The 17,497-nt window shown below is 40.6% G+C and overlaps 2 protein-coding genes across 3 annotated transcripts; one reads left to right on the top strand and one right to left on the bottom strand.

Moving 5' to 3' along the window:
• The first annotated feature begins 2,271 nt into the window (after positions 1-2,271).
• AMY1 (alpha-amylase-like protein) lies at positions 2,272-4,129 on the top strand. Its single transcript, XM_079056662.1, has 4 exons — positions 2,272-2,523; positions 2,598-2,730; positions 2,825-3,630; positions 3,717-4,129. The coding sequence occupies exons 1-4, from the start codon at positions 2,425-2,427 to the stop codon at positions 3,969-3,971; spliced, it is 1,293 nt and encodes a 430-aa protein (XP_078912788.1). The 5' UTR covers positions 2,272-2,424; the 3' UTR covers positions 3,972-4,129.
• On the bottom strand, positions 4,076-7,226 carry LOC145120867 (protein WEAK CHLOROPLAST MOVEMENT UNDER BLUE LIGHT 1-like). 2 transcript variants are annotated; one of them, XM_079056660.1, is made up of 4 exons: positions 7,179-7,226; positions 6,969-7,077; positions 6,045-6,891; positions 4,076-5,966 (listed from the first exon to the last, which is right to left on the bottom strand). In XM_079056660.1, the coding sequence occupies exons 3-4, from the start codon at positions 6,669-6,671 to the stop codon at positions 4,167-4,169; spliced, it is 2,427 nt and encodes an 808-aa protein (XP_078912786.1). In that variant the 5' UTR covers positions 6,672-6,891; positions 6,969-7,077; positions 7,179-7,226; the 3' UTR covers positions 4,076-4,166. The 2 variants fall into 2 exon arrangements, with proteins under 2 accessions (XP_078912786.1, XP_078912787.1); XM_079056661.1 differs by lacking the exons at positions 6,969-7,077; positions 7,179-7,226 and having other exon boundaries at positions 6,045-6,928.
• Positions 7,227-17,497: the final 10,271 nt, after the last annotated feature.

The raw sequence follows: 17,497 nt of genomic DNA, 5'->3' as shown, positions 1-17,497 counted from the left end.
CTCCCCCACACCTAAGCTGTTCGCTACAGTTAGACTCGGCCAGTCTAGGGTGACAAAGTCTTAAGATCAAATTTCGGTGTTCATTAGAATGCCAAGACAGACGAACTAGTCATTATCATGCATGGTTATAACGACTCACGTAGAAATCCGATATCATTAATCAGGGGAAATCATATTCATTCGATGTAACGATACAATAATGCAAAACGATCATAACTCTTTATCGGAAAACATCGGGTTTTCCGGGGAAACCAATCTTGCTCATTTGTACTTTCAATAACTATAATGCAAAAACTTCTCATTTATTCACGTTTTGAAATCATCCACGCACATACTTACAGGATCATCACAACATTTTCAAGAAAAGTTTTAATACAGAAAATATCGGATTTTCTGGGTTTACCAACAACATAAACTACTTTACATCAAACACCCTTATGAACTCACCAACATTATATGTGTTGACCGTTTTCAAAATATCTTGTATTCTCAGGTAATCGTTAAACAATGGAGCATCCAGTGTGTTGAAAGTTTCTTTTGTAGTTGCAAATCACCAAACACTTTATATTTTGGAATCATGTAATGTAAACCTTGTACTTGATGTAAACAATGTCAGTTGTACTATGTAATGTTTGGTGATGAATGTGTTATGTTTCATGTATATTCATTGTGATGATATTTCAATTTAAATCACGCGAGCCCTCGGACGTTTCCGCCGTCTGGTTTGGGGGTGTGACAGACATACTCACAAAAAAGATAAGTACATTCTCGCCCAGTCCTCTCAGACATTTTCAGATACTCATCTGACGCGTCTGCGGCTATGCCGTAAGCCAATTGTCTAAGGGCTGCTGTGCATTTTTGTATTGTACTAAAACCACGTTTACGTCTTGCATCCCATCTCAATTGGAAAAACTAATAATTGTTTTCCAAATCTCTAGCTATACGTAAAAATAAATTTCTACTAATACGGAATCGGTCTTCAAATTTTGATAGGTCGTACAAACTATCAGGGGCAAAGTAATCACTACCAAATGCTCGTGTGCCGCCATACGATCCCGAACAATGGAAATTCTATGCCTCTTCTCGATATTTGAACTTTCGCCTCTTTGTTGCACCCTTTTGCGTGCCGCAGACAACAACGTGTGCAACACCAAGTCATCTTCATCAGAGCTAGCATCATCGGATGAAGAAGAAGCAATCGTATCTGCAAAATTATTAATATCTATGTTTGAAAGAGGGAATAGAAATATGTTTGTGATGTGAATGAAAATGTGTTTGTTTATATGTTGTGTATGTATTTATATATGTGTATTAAGTTTTGTTTGATTTTTTTTTAAACTTGGTAACGGTCAAAAAGAAAGAAAAAGGAACGGTCAAAAAATGGTCCACCAATCGCATCAGTCGTCTTCGTCCGTAGCCAGCCTCACGCCACAAGGCACCTACGCGTGCCTAGGGCGGTGTTCACACGTAAGCCCCACGCGTAGCCACCTTGACTCCATACTGTATAGCCTTAGGCTACCCGGAGTGGAGGGCAAAAAGACGTGTGCGAGCTAACGTGTCAGCCCCCTTCACGCGTGAACACCGCCCCACCTTCCGGTGGGTTGCTTGTGACGTGGAGCTGGAGACGGAACAAGACGCGAGAAGTGATTGGTCCGTTCACATTTCCTCTCTTTATCTCTCTCTTCTTTTTGCATCTTCACCGCCTAACCACCGGTGAACACCGCCCCCAACCCTGGTGGTTTGGGTGTGGAACTCCATCAATATCCACGTGACATCACCTTTATTCCCAAACCACGCGTGACCATTGCAGATAGCCTTATGTATTTGCAGGCCGAGCATCAAAGGACCAAAATTTATATTGTATTTAACTTCCCTCTTTTATTGTTTATACTTTATATTCCTAAAAAAATTTAGAGACTTATTATGGAGTGGTAACTTTAACGACACAAGTACACAATTACTAAGAAAAACAAATGATTAAAACTCATTATATGTTAAAATTTATAATATAATTTCAATCTCACAATTAAAATAAAAATTAAGCCTCACATGTAATGTTGGGTCTATTGACAGTGGGTTTTACTTGTTTGTCTTCAAGGAGAGAAGCTGAAGTTGATGGTTGCCAGATCTATAGCTTGGAATTGCTCTTAACCTCTTGTTCTTTTTTTTTTCTTATAACATTTTTATACTGAAAATTTTATTACAATAATAACATATATTTAAGTAAGTTACGTTATTATGTGTATATATTTAAATAAACAGTTTTATATCTTCCCTTTCAGGAGTCATCTTTGCTATCTAAACTCATGGCGTGAAGTTCTCTACAATTCCATCATTCCAAACGTTTAATCCACGACAGAAAGCCTTTTTAAAATCCCTTTCCTTTCGGATTAATCATGAAATCCAATCATTACACATTCAAACATGAGTCTCGTTAAAGTCGCCACTTTCACTCAACGTTTGTTCTTAGTCACATGCTTTCTGGCACCCTTCCTTGCAGCAGCTCCTACTTTGCTGTTTCAGGTTCAAAATCAACTCCTCATAACACCAAAAATCTCACTTCTCATAAGTTTTAATCCTCTTAAATAACTTTACAGGGGTTCAATTGGGATTCATGCAACAAAGATGGTGGATTATACAATTCCCTCCTTGACTCCATTGATGACCTCGCCGCTGCCGGAATTACTCATGTTTGGCTCCCACCTCCCTCCCAATCCGCTGCACCACAAGGTCGGGCTATCTTCCTTCTATTTACTTCTGTCTGAATTCTGATCATTTAAGTATAAAGTAATTAATCATGGTTTTGAATTTATTACTGTTGCAGGATATTTGCCAGGACGTTTATACGATCTGAATGCATCAAAATACGGGAATGAAGAACAACTGAAATCTTTGATCAAAGCTTTAAACAACAAGGGAATCAAATCCGTTGCAGACATAGTTATAAATCACAGAACAGGAGAAAAACAAGATGGAAGCGGAAAATACTGTATCTTCGAGGGTGGGACTTCAGATGAGCGACTTGATTGGGGATCTTCCATGATTTGCAAAGACGACGACTATTGCATTGGCAATGGAAATCTCGACACCAGAGGTCCCTTTACAGGTGCCCCAGACATCGATCACGTAAACCCTACAGCCCAAAAGGAGTTATCTGATTGGATGAACTGGCTCAAGACAGAAATAGGGTTTGTTGGGTGGCGATTTGATTACGTAAAAGGATATTCCTCGAGTTTCACCAAGATCTACATGAGCAACACCTCTCCAGATTTTGCAGTTGGAGAGCTATGGAGCTCGTTAGCTTATGGGCAAGATGGAACAAAACCAGATTACAATCAAGATAACCATAGAAATGAACTTATGAAGTGGGTGGAAGAAGGTGGTGGTGGCGCGTTAACAGCTTTTGATTTTACTACAAAGGGTATACTTCAAGCAGCTGTGCAAGGTGAGTTATGGAGATTGATCGATCCAAATGGTAAACCTCCTGGGTTCATCGGAATTATGCCTGCGAATGCTGTGACATTCATCGATAACCATGATACATACTCGCAAAATCTTTGGCCATTTCCTTCTGATAAAGTTATGTTAGGATATGTTTACATTCTTTCTCATCCAGGAATCCCATCGATTGTAAGTTTGCGTTTTTTTGTGCCATTAATTAGTATCGATGAATTGTTTAACAAATTATTGACTTTTGTTTTGCGTTTGATTTGTAGTTCTACGACCATTTTTTCAGTTGGGGGTTGAAGGAAGCAATCATAAATGTATCAGCGATTAGGGCAAGGAACAGGATAGGAGCAACGAGCCAAGTGAAGATATTGAAATACGAAGCTGATCTGTATGTTGCTGAGATTGATGAAAAAATCATGGTGAAAATCGGATCAAAAGATGATCTTGGAAATCTTATTCCAGAGAACTTTGAGGTTGCTACCTCTGGGTTGAACTACGCTGTATGGGAGAAAAAACCATAAAGTTTGAATGAAGCAATTGTTGTATGTTGTAATAATACAAAATACTTAATAAATTGTTGTAATAATATAAAATATTTAATCAAATTGATAACTAAAACGCGGCAAACCCATATAAAATATTTAGATCATATTGTTACAAATACAGAAGTGAAGAGTAAAAATTGCTTTGTAACCCCCATTTAACCATAAACAAACTCATGTATTATTACTATTATTATTATTATTATTGTTATTCTTGTTTGAATGTCCTTTCTTTTTGCTGAAGAACATTAAAAATCTAGGAAAGAACGACTTCTTCTTTTTCTTCCGAGCCTTTCCTTCACGAGATGATCCAATCACATTGTTGTTGCTTTCAGAACTCTTGCCTTCTTTACTACGAACCAATCCTTTCTGTCTTCCATTTTCTTTAGCTTTTCTTCTTTGTTCACTTTCAGATCTCCATGTTCTAAGCTCCTGTTCTACAGCCAGTTTCCCTTCCTTAGCCTTCTCAGCTTTCTCCTTTGCAATCGAGAGTTGTTTCCTCTTTAAAACTATATCTGAGTTTACTTTCTCAAGGTTATTCACTGTTTTCACTTCTGATTCTTTTGCTAAATCAATCTTTGACATAGCTTCTGAAACCCTCGAATTAGCTTCAGTCTCAGCTTCTTGAGCTTTTCGAGTTAGTTCATAGTAATCCTCTAAAGAAATTGTAACTCCAGATTCTCCTTCATTCTTTCGAGCTGATTCAGTTTCATGAAGTGCAGTAATTGCTCCAACAGCTAATTTTTCTGATGCTCGAGCTGCTTCAATCTCCTTTTGAGCAGCAATCAGTCTGCTTCTCATGGTATTTGCTCCAGCTTTCGCTTCATCTGCTATCTCTTTCGCTTTCTGTAGTTCTTCATGTGCTGACCTGGCTAGCGATTTAGCATGATCTGCCTCTTCGGCTGCTTTCTGAAGTTGTTTCGGGAGTTCGATTGCTTTTTCTCTTGCTAATTTTTCCTTCTTTTGAATTAGGGAAATCTCTGAAATTGTTCTATTTAGGTCACATTCAAGAGATGCAACTGTTACTGATGCCATTCCTTGTCTTCGTTTTATCGCGATAAGTGTTGATTTCTCTTTCTCGAGTTCCGAGTTCAATGAATTCGCAGCTTGTTTCAATGATTTGACCTCATTCGTTGCTAATTCGATGCTTTTGTTCACTTCCTCGAGGTTAATCTTTTCTAAATCGATAGCTTCTTGCATTTGTTTACGTGTATTGCTATTGTTATTTAACGATTCGTTATTTTCCATTTCTTTCTCATGATTTTCGCCCATGTAAGCAGCTAATTCGGATTTCAAGTCATGAAGCAATACGGAAGCGGTTTCGAGTTTGCACTTAAGATCTTCAACTGAAACGATTTGTCGATCGACTTTTTCCAATTCCGATTCCGATTCTTTCAATTCCTTCTCCCAATTCAAAGTATCTTCTTCACGTGCCATTCCGATTCCGGTTCTGTATTCCTCCGCCTCCATTCGAGCGGCATGCGCGGATTCCAACGCCTCTTTTGTTGTCATGAGTTTGATAGTCAACCCTTCAACTTGTTTCTCAATTTCTTTCGAATTAGAAACAGCCTCTTTAGCATTCTTTATGGCTACATCCCTTTCAGATACCAATAATTCGTAATCGTTTTGGAGATCTTCAAGCTCCTTTTTAACAGTTTTCACCTCAGAAACAGCAGCTTCATGTCTCGCATGTGCAACTTCTCTTTGTATCTTCGCAGCAACACTAGAGTCATCAGCAATCCCTTGCTCCATTTCTTCCACTCTTAGTTTCGCAAGTTCTGCATCTTGTTTTGCTTGACGTTCTTCTGTTTGTGCTCTTTCAAGATTAAGTTTTAGTTCTTCTACGAGCCTTTTAGTGTCATCGAGCTCCTTTAACACATGTAGCTTCGATTCTTCAGCTTTCTCTGACTTTTTCTTAAACAATGGGATCTCTTCACGCGCCTTTATGAGCTCTTGTATTATATACTTCCGCTTCTGCAAATTGGGTTTTAATGTTTTATATATCCATAGATTTTTTTAGTAGTGATATAAACAAAATGGATGATATTATACCTCAGCGGTTTGGAGTTTATGGGCTTTCCAATCGATGATTCCACCAAACATGGAAACAGCTGCTTTAACAGATTCGAAAGGTGCAGTGGTATCGATAATGGCATTACTAAAAGTTTTCTGAAGCTTTTTCCCAGAATCAGCCTTCTCCAATGGTGCAATGGTATCAACATTACTATAAGATTTCCGAAGCGGTTTCTCAGAACCAGTCTTCTCCAATGGAGAAATGCCATTAAATGCCTTTTGATCATGACTGCATATCTCACCATTTGTTTCTCCGGAAGGTGATTCGGGATTTCTTGTTGGATTATTTGCTTCTGGTTCTTCTGATGTTTCTAATGGAAGAGATGATGGAATTTCTTCTTGAACGTGATCATCTGGTTGTATTAGGGTTTCTTGGGAATCATCTAATGGTTTTGGATCAGTTGAGGCTTCTTCTTCAATTTCGGATCCTTTTGATGTATCTTGTTCAGGGCTTGAATTACCGAAAATGTCCTCTGCATTCGATCCATTCTCAGTGTCCTCCTTCCCTACTTCTGTTTCAGATACTAATTCTCCATTTGTGACCAATTTAGCAGATTCTTCACCATTTGTGGTTAAATTTTCTTCCAGAGCTTTCACTTCATCCATTCTAGAATTGTCAAACAAGCACCCGTTTGTTGGATATCTGAGATTCAATTCATAACACAAATCTTCATTCGTGGAGGCAAATCACGAAAAACAAATCAATTTGCAAAAAATTTCATCCAAAGATCAACTGTTCTTGGTCGTCATCCCCCTCACATCATCGAATATTCATTGCATCCTTTCGCCAATGAATTCAAAGGATCATACGAAATAATCAAACGCCCTAACAAAACCCACAAAACAACATTCAATCAAATTAAACTCGGAGTTAGAAAGAGATAAGAGAGATTAAACGCATACCAGGAAATCCCGAGAATCAAATCCAGAGGTTTGATGAAAATATCTCCTGATATCGAGAATAATAACTTGATTAACTCCAACAAACCAGCGATTAAAGCTTCGGAAATCACTATGAAAAACAAATCCAAATGAAAATGATAATCAATTGATGAGGAAAGCAAAGGAATTAGTAAAATGGATGGAAATAATGAGCGCAAACAGAACTAATACCAATTTCACCACAATATGATCTGAAAGGCGCGCTGTTTTTCGAAAAAATTTCATGTTGTTGTCTATTTTTAGGTTTAAATATATTTTGATTGCTATATTTAGTTGAAAATGTATTTTTATTGTCATGTAAATAGAGATATTGTGTAATTTAATATATATTGTGAAGCATTAGTTATCTTTACTTTTAACAAATTATCACCTACATTCATAACTTTAAAAGGATTAAGAGGGAACCAAGAAGAATTAATGTTTTACTTTGTTTGGGAAAAAAAAAAGAGCTTGTCTCCTTGTGCATTGTCTTCCTCAAAGAGGTTTCGAGAAAACGTTAATAGAAGGAAAATGCTGATATGTAACCGAATGGGATCTCAAATCACAGATATAAAGCATCAAAGTAAGTGATTTGTTGTTTGTTGCATATATATAATTTTGTTTATTTTTTAATTTGGATTCGGTATTTTAATATGTAGCTAAAATGACATTAAACATTTTTTATTTTTCTAAAGATAAAAATATTAAAACCCCTTGTTTTGACAAAAAGAACTTCAAATTTTCTACTTTCCTCAGAATGCCCACATACTTCATAATAGGGTCATTCCATAATTATGGACTTCATTACCTAAAAATCATTATCATAAAACTTAGTTGTGATTTAGATTGTGTTTGGCAAGTCAAAGCTAACTGATAAACTAATTTATTTTGTAAACTCTTTTAAATTGTCTTGTTAATGGCAATTAATAAACCTAAAAATAGTTTATAAGTTAGTTTAGTAAAAAGCTAGTTAGACTAGTTTGTCATGAGTTTTTTTTTTTTTTTTTTTTTTTTTTCCAAATATACCTTTAATTAGTTATAAAAAACATATTCTTCTAATTTTTTTTTTGTCATTTTATATCTTTCAACTAGCTTATCAGTTAGTTTTTACCAAATATCATTTTTATCAGCTAGTTTTCCAACTAATATGTTAAACATAGCCTTAGTACGAGTAGGTTTCATTTATGAAATCACTTTTTTGTTTTAATTTGTTTCACCTATTGCAAAATTATTCATATCACTTCAAAATTGGAAACTCTTTTTATAGAATGGCTGTTGTGAAATTCTAATCTTCACAATAATATTCAAGCATTCAAACAAATATTTTATTCCAAAATGAGTTCATCGAATGAGTTGTTCGTAGCTCTTTGTATTGGAGGGTCGTAGTAGATAATCGTTGGCGTTAATTAGTTCATCAAGACAAATGTGATATATTATGATTTAGATTTACCCTCAAATCTAAACCTTTGTGGGTCTTTCCATTTGGTGGCAGGAAATTTATGTATCGAATATACCAACAACTTTTTATCTTTCCAACATCTTAACTTGTAACATTCATAAAATTTCATAAAAATTTTAAACTTTTCCAAACCAACCAAAAATCATAATTGTTTACATAATAGCTTTCAAAACATGTTTATCATCATAGTTTTTCCCAAAATCACAAAACATAACATGAGGAGGTACACGATCACGCCTTCGCCTTTCCGCGATCCTCTGAGGTACCTGAAACATAATCCAAATTTGTAAGCCCAAAGCTTAGTGAGTTTCCCCTAAATGACCAACACACAACACAAAACCAGAATAATACAATAAACAACATGCATACAGATGCTTCAGTCTGACATGAACGCCCCACCGGCCTACAGTCTATCTGGTATGCTCATAGAACCTTCAGGATGACTGGTACGTCACCTCGGGCCTTCAGCCTATCTGGAACATTCTCCGAGCATTCGGCCTGACAAGAACGCCCTACTGGCCATCGGTCTATACGGGACGCCTTGGGTCTATTGGCCTTCAGCACAAAGCAGGTCCCTCAACCCAACCATTCATACCCCGTGTCGACACAAACACACACAGATATATATGCATATATATATATATATATATATATATATATATATATATATAACATATAATCATGCAGTTAACCAGCCAATAACAATTAGACAGATCTTACAGATCACTAAGCATAGCATCATCCTATCTACCAGGATACAGATCTGAACACTCAATCATGTAATAATCAGGATAACAATCCAAAAGGGTCCGGCCTTGGTGCCTTTGACCCAAAAGTAGAGTGAGGAACAATCACCTCACAAGCAGCGCATAACAGATAAGGTCCGACTCCGAATCTCAGCTCTTAAATCAAATGCCTATAACCATCAAATGACCAACTCCATCAAAACCCAGAATACCCAAATACCCTCAAGGTCCAACTTGGTCAAAGTCAGCGGTCAAGGTCAACAATTCATATTGACCCAACACGTCGTGTTCCCTTTTGACCACGTTGTGTTTCGCGAACAGTTCTACAGGGGGGAAAACTTCAGCCAACATGTCGTGTTGGCTTTCCAGCACGCCGTGTTCGCCAGATTCCCAAAAGCTTAAGATATTCAGCTAACTTTTCGACCCCAATAGCTCCAAGGCTCAGATCTGGACTAGGAATACGGTTAGGAAGGTGTTCGCCAGATTCCCCAACAGCTTAAGATATTCAGCTTCCTTTTCGACCCCAAGAGCTCCAAGGCTCAGATCTAGACTAGGAATGCGGTTAGGAAGGATAAAGTTTCCAACTTTATCCTTTGGGAGCGCAAAAATGTCCAAAAATCCAATCTACATGCTTAACCATGCAAGGGCTTAACCATAAAGTCCTCAATCCTTAAGATCTAAAGTCCCTTCCTTCCATAAGTGGTTCAACCACCCAAACCATTCCAAAGATTGGTTCTTTTTAAGACATGCATGTCTAATGCATGTCTTGAACCCATATTAGGTCAAAAAGGGAATTAATGACCTACTTTCTATGCATGGCATCAAAACTTTGGTTGAAACCAGATCCAAGCCACTATAAGGTCTTCTTGACCTGGAGATTCATAAAGTTGCAAACATTATGAGATCCCTCCATTGCATCAACCCATAACAAAGAGAAAAGGGGACATAAATCAAGATTTAGGGACTATGAATGGTAAAAATCAGGACTTGGACACTTACAATGGTCCATGAGAGTGCTACACTGAAGAATGATGCTTGCTAGCTGAATCCTTGCTTCCTTTTTTCACCTACATCCTTCAAAACACCAATTATCTTCACAAATGGGAGAGGAAAGATTAGGGTTTCTTTCTGAGCTTGATAGGGAAGATGGAGGCTGAGGGTGGACAAACCCTAGCCCCCATATTCCTTAAATATGGGAATAAACCCGGAATACTGGGGTTTCACACACAGCGGTCAACACACCATGTTTAGAGGGAAAACATGACGTGTTTCCCAGCCAAAACAGGCACCTTTTAATGTTTAGACACGATGTGTTGGTGCCTCCAACACGCCGTGTCTAAACCCCAAGATTGCAACCACTTGACCAATTATCATGAAATAGAATGAGTTAGAAATACCTGAACATCGGGATGTTACAATTCTCCCCCATTTGAACTAGACTTCGTCTTTGAAGTGTGTTGCGGCAAACAAATCTGGGTAATCCTCCCGCATCTCAGCCTTCGGCTCCCAGTTCCACTCGGAGCCCCTCCGATGTTGCCATCGTACCTTTACCATAGGTACTTCCTTGCTACGCAAAACCTTTACCTTCCTCTCCAGAATAGCTACGGGCCTCTCAACATAGTTCAGGCGCTCATCGACCTGAATATCATCCAATGACACAATTGCATCTTCATCCAATACGCACTTTCATAGCTAGGAAACATGGAAAGTGTTATGAATCTGACTGAGCTCCTCAGGAAGTGTAACATCCTGTATATTAAATAAATAAATAGATAAGGGTTATTATGAATAATAATCCTTAAGTAAATAATATTTAGCGGGGTGTTGGTGTTGGGGAGCCAATTGATACAATTTTAGAAGTTGGTAAATTATGGTGACCTAATTTGAAGAGATTTGAAAGGCTCAAGGGCTGAATGGTAAGTTTTGGACCTAAAAGGAAAGGAAAGTATAGAATCAAGGGCTAAAGGGTAAATAGTGAGTTAAGGTTGAAGAAGATTTGGTGGGGAGGGGCTGGTATTGTAAAAATGCTAAAAGGTTTGAAGAAAGACACGGGTTATACTCGGTGCTTCCCTCCCACCGACTAACCCTAAACCTAGGGCTTCATTTCACAGCCGCCACCTTCAAGAAGCTCCTTAGCCGCCGCTGCACTACCGAGTTCGCTGCCGCCACTAACCCGTCATCGGACGCCACCACTATGTTGGACGTCGGGAGCAACGCCGGAACATCAGTGGATCGCCGAAGGACTGCCGAGACCGGTGCATCTGTTGTCGTGCGTGGGTCGTGCGATACCAAAACGTCGGTAAGACCACTGCAGCCCTGCCTTTCCCTTCCTCTCGTTCTTTTCTGTGAGTCTGACGACGGAGTCGTCGTCATAATCATCAGTGGCCCTTGAGCTGTCGTTTCAGCCCACTCCAACGACCACTGCCTCCCATCGGTGGTTGGGAGTGTAGTTCTCGTGTCCCTTGTGTGATTGTGTTGCTGTTATGAGTTGAATGTATGGTCATGTGTGTGCTTTTTGGCAAACAACCCATCGCCACCACCTCAAGGTGATGGTTGCCACCTATTTTTGCTTTCTGCCGCCCTGTGCCGCCACAAGCCACCATGGGAGGTGGCTGTGTGCGTGTGTATTTTATGTTTGAGGTTGTTTGTGCACTCTTTGGACAGGAACCGCCACCACCACCATTGGAAATGGTGGCTTCAGCCGCCTGCCGCCTTGAGCCGCCTCCGACCACCACTGCCCGAGGTGGCAGTGGGTGGTGCCCGACATAGTGAAACCCTAATTTACCCAATTGCTTATCATTGGGCTGGGCTGGTTCGTGATTGGGCTAGAAACCCTAATTAGGGTTTTCTAAACCCTAATTAGGGTTTCTAGCCCAATCACGAACCAACGCAGCCCAATGATAAGCAATTGAGTCAATTAGGGTTCCACTAGGTTGGGCACCACCCACTGCCACCTCGGGCAGTGGTGGTCGGCGACGGCTCAAGGAGGCAGGCGGCGGCAGCCACCATTTCCAATGGTGGTGGTGGCGGTTCCTGTCCAAAGAGTGCACAAACAACCTCAAACATAAAATACACACGCACACAGCCACCTCCCATGGTGGCTGGTGACGGCATAGGGAGGCAGAAAGAAAAAATAGGTGGCAGCCATCACCTTGAGGTGGTAGCGGTGGGTTGTTTTCCAAAAAGCACACACATGACCATACATTCAACTCATAACAGCAACACATTCACACAAGGGACACAAGAACTACACTCCTAACCACCGATGGGAGGCGGTGGTCGTCGGATTGGGCTGAAACGACAGCTCAAGGGCCACCGATGATTATGACGACGACTCCGTCGTCGGACTCACAGAAAAGAACGAGAGGAAGGAAAAGGCAGGGCTGCGGTGGTCTTACCGACGTTTTAGTGTCGCACGACCCACGCACGACAATAGATGCACCGGTCTCGGCAGTCCTTCGGCGATACACTGATGTTCCGGCGTTGCTCCCGATGTTCAGCATAGTGGTGGGATTCTGATGACGGGTTAGCGGCGGCAGCGAACTCGGTAGTGCAGCGGCGGCTAAGGAGCTTCTTGAAGGTGGAGGCTGTGAAATGAAGCCCTAGGTTTAGGGTAAGTCGGTGGGAGGGAAGCACCGGGTATAACCCGTGTCTTTCTTCAAACCTTTTATCATTTTTACAATACCAGCCCCTCCCCACCAAATCTTCTTCAACCTTAACCCACTATTTACCCTTTAGCCCTTGATTCTATAATTTCCTTTCCTTTTAGGTCCAAAACTTACCATTCAGCCCCTGAGCCTTTCAAATCTCTTCAAATTAGGTCACCATAATTTACCAACTTCTAAAATTGTATAAATTGGCTCCCCAACACCAACACCCCGCTAAATATTATTTACTTATGGATTATTATTCATAATAACCCTTATCTATTTATTTATTTAATATACGGGATGTTACAATTCTCCCCCACTTAAATTAGATTTCGTCCTCGAAATCTTTCCTCACCATCCCCTACACGCCCGACAACTTGAACGGCATGGTCACAAGCCCGAGCATATCCCTAGCCGTTCAATCCAACAGAGCTATCTCAACCAACCATATGTACCTGCAATCACTAAACTCGATTTGCTCCAATTTATATTACAGCTGATCTTCAGCCCCACATCATTTCCGACCTCTGTCGTCTAATACTCACTAACTCCTTGCGTGTTGCGGTCCTTCTCAACCAACCGAACCGACCCTCCCAGGTCTAGATCATCATATGCAGACCATACCACTCGAAATGAAATCCATCATGAAGCTAAAATCTCAACTCATCTACCCTTTACACAAATAGGGCCAAAATCAACTCGAAAGTCTGGTTCGACAACAAAATTAGAACTACTCACATCCAATCTGATACTCAACTCATGACCTGTGATCCGTGAATCTATGCGTACATTACTTCTCCAAACTCTTCCGACTTACGACAAACTCTCCCAAACTCGAGATATAACGGATCCCGACCATCATGGATACCTCAGTATCGACCCTGGCCCGACCACCAGGTTCCCAAAGACTCAATTGATAGGGCTACCCAAGCCTAGGAACTCCTCTGTGACATGCTCTGACTAGGGAATACTACGGTTTCCCGTAGTCTTACGACACTCTCACACTGACATCGTGAATGTTATGGCTCCCCGCAGGCTTACATCACTCACTCACTCGCCATGGGCTCTCCCCATGGTTTTTCCCTGATATTACAAAGTGATTACTCCCACCTGGATCCTTCTACTCGCTTACCACCCCAAAATCTCATCATTAAGCCATCACCATATTGCGCTCATTGAACTCATGCTCCGCGATCCATCATGGACAGGTGCACCTACCCTTTCCTGACGACAATTGTCACAACAATGCACTTTCTCTCGATACAATTCACATTCTTGAACCATCCCCGACCGATGACAATTAGTTGATGGGTTCCCAATGGAACAATAGCTACTCGATACTCTACCTATCATATCATAAACTCTACTCTCAAAATAATTCAAAAACTTAGGGCATCATACTCGGATACCCCGATACACCATCACAGAATCTCACAGTGACTAGCTACAACCATTTATCTTCTTCTCGCACAACTCATAACCTCGAAATACTCTACTTACAAATTGAAACACGGAGAAATCGTCAATGATTGTGATCACGTTGACGATCATCCGAAACCCCATCCTGTTACTGATCATAACCCATGCGAAGCTACTCATAATAACTCTGAAACTAATTGACGAATCAAATGCTGCTCCTCCCGGAGTATAGATAACAATCTATACTTCGAACTGGCAAATCCCAACAATTGAAACTGAACCTCAACGAACCAACCGCCTCGAACCCAACCATTGCAAACCTGAAGAGTCCCTTACTACAATAAAATCCATGACTTACGGCTACTCGCCGTGGATACACTCGTTCTTTCCTGTACATGTACCATATGCATCATCTCGCTCTGCACGTTGCCTCGTCCACCAATAAACCCAAGTCTCATATGTCCGTACCGCAGATCCCATAACCAAATATTCCAACCGCAACTTGAACAGATTGTTGATCTTCTCAACAGAATACTCAGTTCTCCCCCACTCAGGGTTCGACCATCCCCAATTGACATATCAACACTCTACTCCACATACTGTTTCACCGGATACAACACACTTGACTCTTGAAACGTACTACGTAACACTATATGATCTTCCAAAGAAAGACCAAGAAACTCCATATCTCCCGAATCTCAGGTTAGATCCTCTGAACTACCCAATATGACTGTCTCTAGTCTCCCAGAACCTCGTCCGACTGCACATGAAATTACCACGGCGTCCCTAGAATAGCATTGTCCCCTTTCCTGGAAATATTAGACTATCACACACTTCGTCCTCTGAATCCTCAATCATCACCCCACTGCAAGAATCGACATAGCACGGGAGACCTCATCCTCGCAGTCGATCTGCTGCATAGCCACGAAGGCCGATAACTCGATATATTCCTCTTGTTTTCCTAAACAGTTGCTGGTATACAACTTACCCAAACTCGAACAAGGCATACTCGAGCCCTCGCTAGTCACAGTACTCACTGACGACCCTTCCCAGCATAAGAATGTAACTCAATGCTCTCATATAACAAAATACTATTGGTGCCAATATCGCAACTCCCTGGTGCCCCCACAGGGTTTTTTTTCTAATCTCTGACATCAGAAACTCACTTACCCATCCTCCCAAAATGGGAAAAAGGAAAAAAAAAAAGGAATAATATAATCCTCAAAATAGAACCTTGACATCACAGGCCATCGCCTGACCACTCAACTCAGACTGCAGTCCTCCACGACGCATCATCTCCACCCCTGTTTGAGTCTGCCGACTCCAACTGGCACCTCACCAGACAAATCCCTCGAGACCTAAACTCAAATTTTCCCACCCAGGGTATACGCCATTTAGGATCAACCGTCATGACCCTCTGGCCCAACACTCCATCATATCTGGTCTCAAACTACTCAATCACAACATGATAACTGGTAAAACCAGAAGCACTAGCCGCCAAGAATCATGGTACTCGAACCATGTAATCACCTCTCAATCTGCTACTTAGAACCTCTGGAATCCTCCCTGTATCGAGTATGAGTCCTATGCTTTCAGTAGTACGGGCCCATACTACCTGCCACATCTACCCATACTTTCCATACGGATCATCCCAGATTTCCTAAGTAGCTGCTCAACCTTCTCGATCACCCATCCTAATAAACCTGATCGCTCCCCAGCGAATACTCTTCTCTATCAGCGTACCCATCTAACTAAGGTCACTCTCTAGGCTCTTCCTAGGTTCTCTCACTTCTCTGCCATCAGCTGCTAAAGAACTCCTTATGATGCCAGCCATCTACCTCCTGAATATCTTCATATTCACTTAGTAGCTGACTCCCATCATCAAGAGTGCCAGAAAGCACGAAGAAAATAGCATTCAGGCATCGAATAATCTCCACCAACACGTAAAACCACTCTAGTTTAAAACTCCACTTGCTCCGCACAGACTCAAAAGGTATCACCAAACTCAAGCAACCCTACCCCTCATGGGTATCTAACTACTCCCTCAATAGGCTTCTCCAATTCTCATCTAGGTATCCCTCCTAGATTACACCTCTACTCAAGGTTCTCTCTAAAAGATTCCTGCTGGATACTCTTACTCCGCACATACTCAAAGCACATCACAGATAGCAAAAGAATTCCTAGGCTAAGGCATCACAAATCAGACAACTCTAGTCCTAAAATATGAAATACCTAGCCTATCTTCTAGCATGCATCACTAATATCTCAATAACAACTCATAAAACAAACACAAACAAGTAAGGGTATTTTGGGAAATCACCGTTCGGGCTCTGACTGATTGTACATACTGCTCCTTCTCGTTTTTCTCTTGGAAACTCTTGCTCGTTTTATAAAAATTATTTCTTTTTAAAAAAAAATCACAAATCCTCAGTTTGAGTCCAGACTTGCCCGAAGGTGCATCCGAATCCCTCAAACCAAGGCTCTGATACCAACTTGTAACACCATAAAATTTCAAACAAAATTTTCATTTTTAAATCACAAAATTCCCATAATACATTTCAAAAAAAATCCCAATTATCAAATTAACAAAACACAACTCCATAATTATTTGATTAACAATCCAGGATCCTCCAAAACATAACTCTTTATCTCGTGTGTACAATCTAGTCGGCGCCTTCCCGTGACTCTGAGAAGTACCTGAAACACATATCACATAAAACGGTAAGCACGAAGCTTAGTGAGTTCCCCAAAATACCACATACAACACATTAACCACTCGAGGCTATAACTCTGTAAGACCCTCTGGTCGATGTGTCTCAGTGGGACCCTCCAGTCCCACAACTCTGATGCACCCTCTGGTCCTAACTCTGTGGATCCTCCGGTCCTCACTCTGCGGACCCTCCGGTCCTAACTCTGTAAACTCTGAATAACACATAGCATAAATCACACAGGCATAATGCAGTAATATCACAATACTCAAATAAACACATAAGATCAATATATACACATATTACCATAACAGCATAAGTCACAAAGACAGTATCCACGATAACACATAACACATTATAAACAAATAAGACCCTCCGGTCGATAATGTACTAAGACCCTCCGGTCTGTATGTACTAAGACCCTCTGGTCAATAATGTACTAAGACCCTCCGGTCAATAGTGTAAATAAGACCCTCCGGTCAATAACACGAATAAGATCCTCCGGTCACAGAAAAATCACCACACAGGT

This window comes from Lactuca virosa, chromosome 6 (assembly GCF_052849685.1).
Source record: "Lactuca virosa cultivar CGN04683 chromosome 6, Lactuca_virosa_CGN04683_v6, whole genome shotgun sequence".
NCBI lineage: Eukaryota > Viridiplantae > Streptophyta > Magnoliopsida > Asterales > Asteraceae > Lactuca > Lactuca virosa.
Note: the sequence above shows the minus strand (reverse complement) of the source record. Positions and strands in the feature narration are given on the sequence as shown.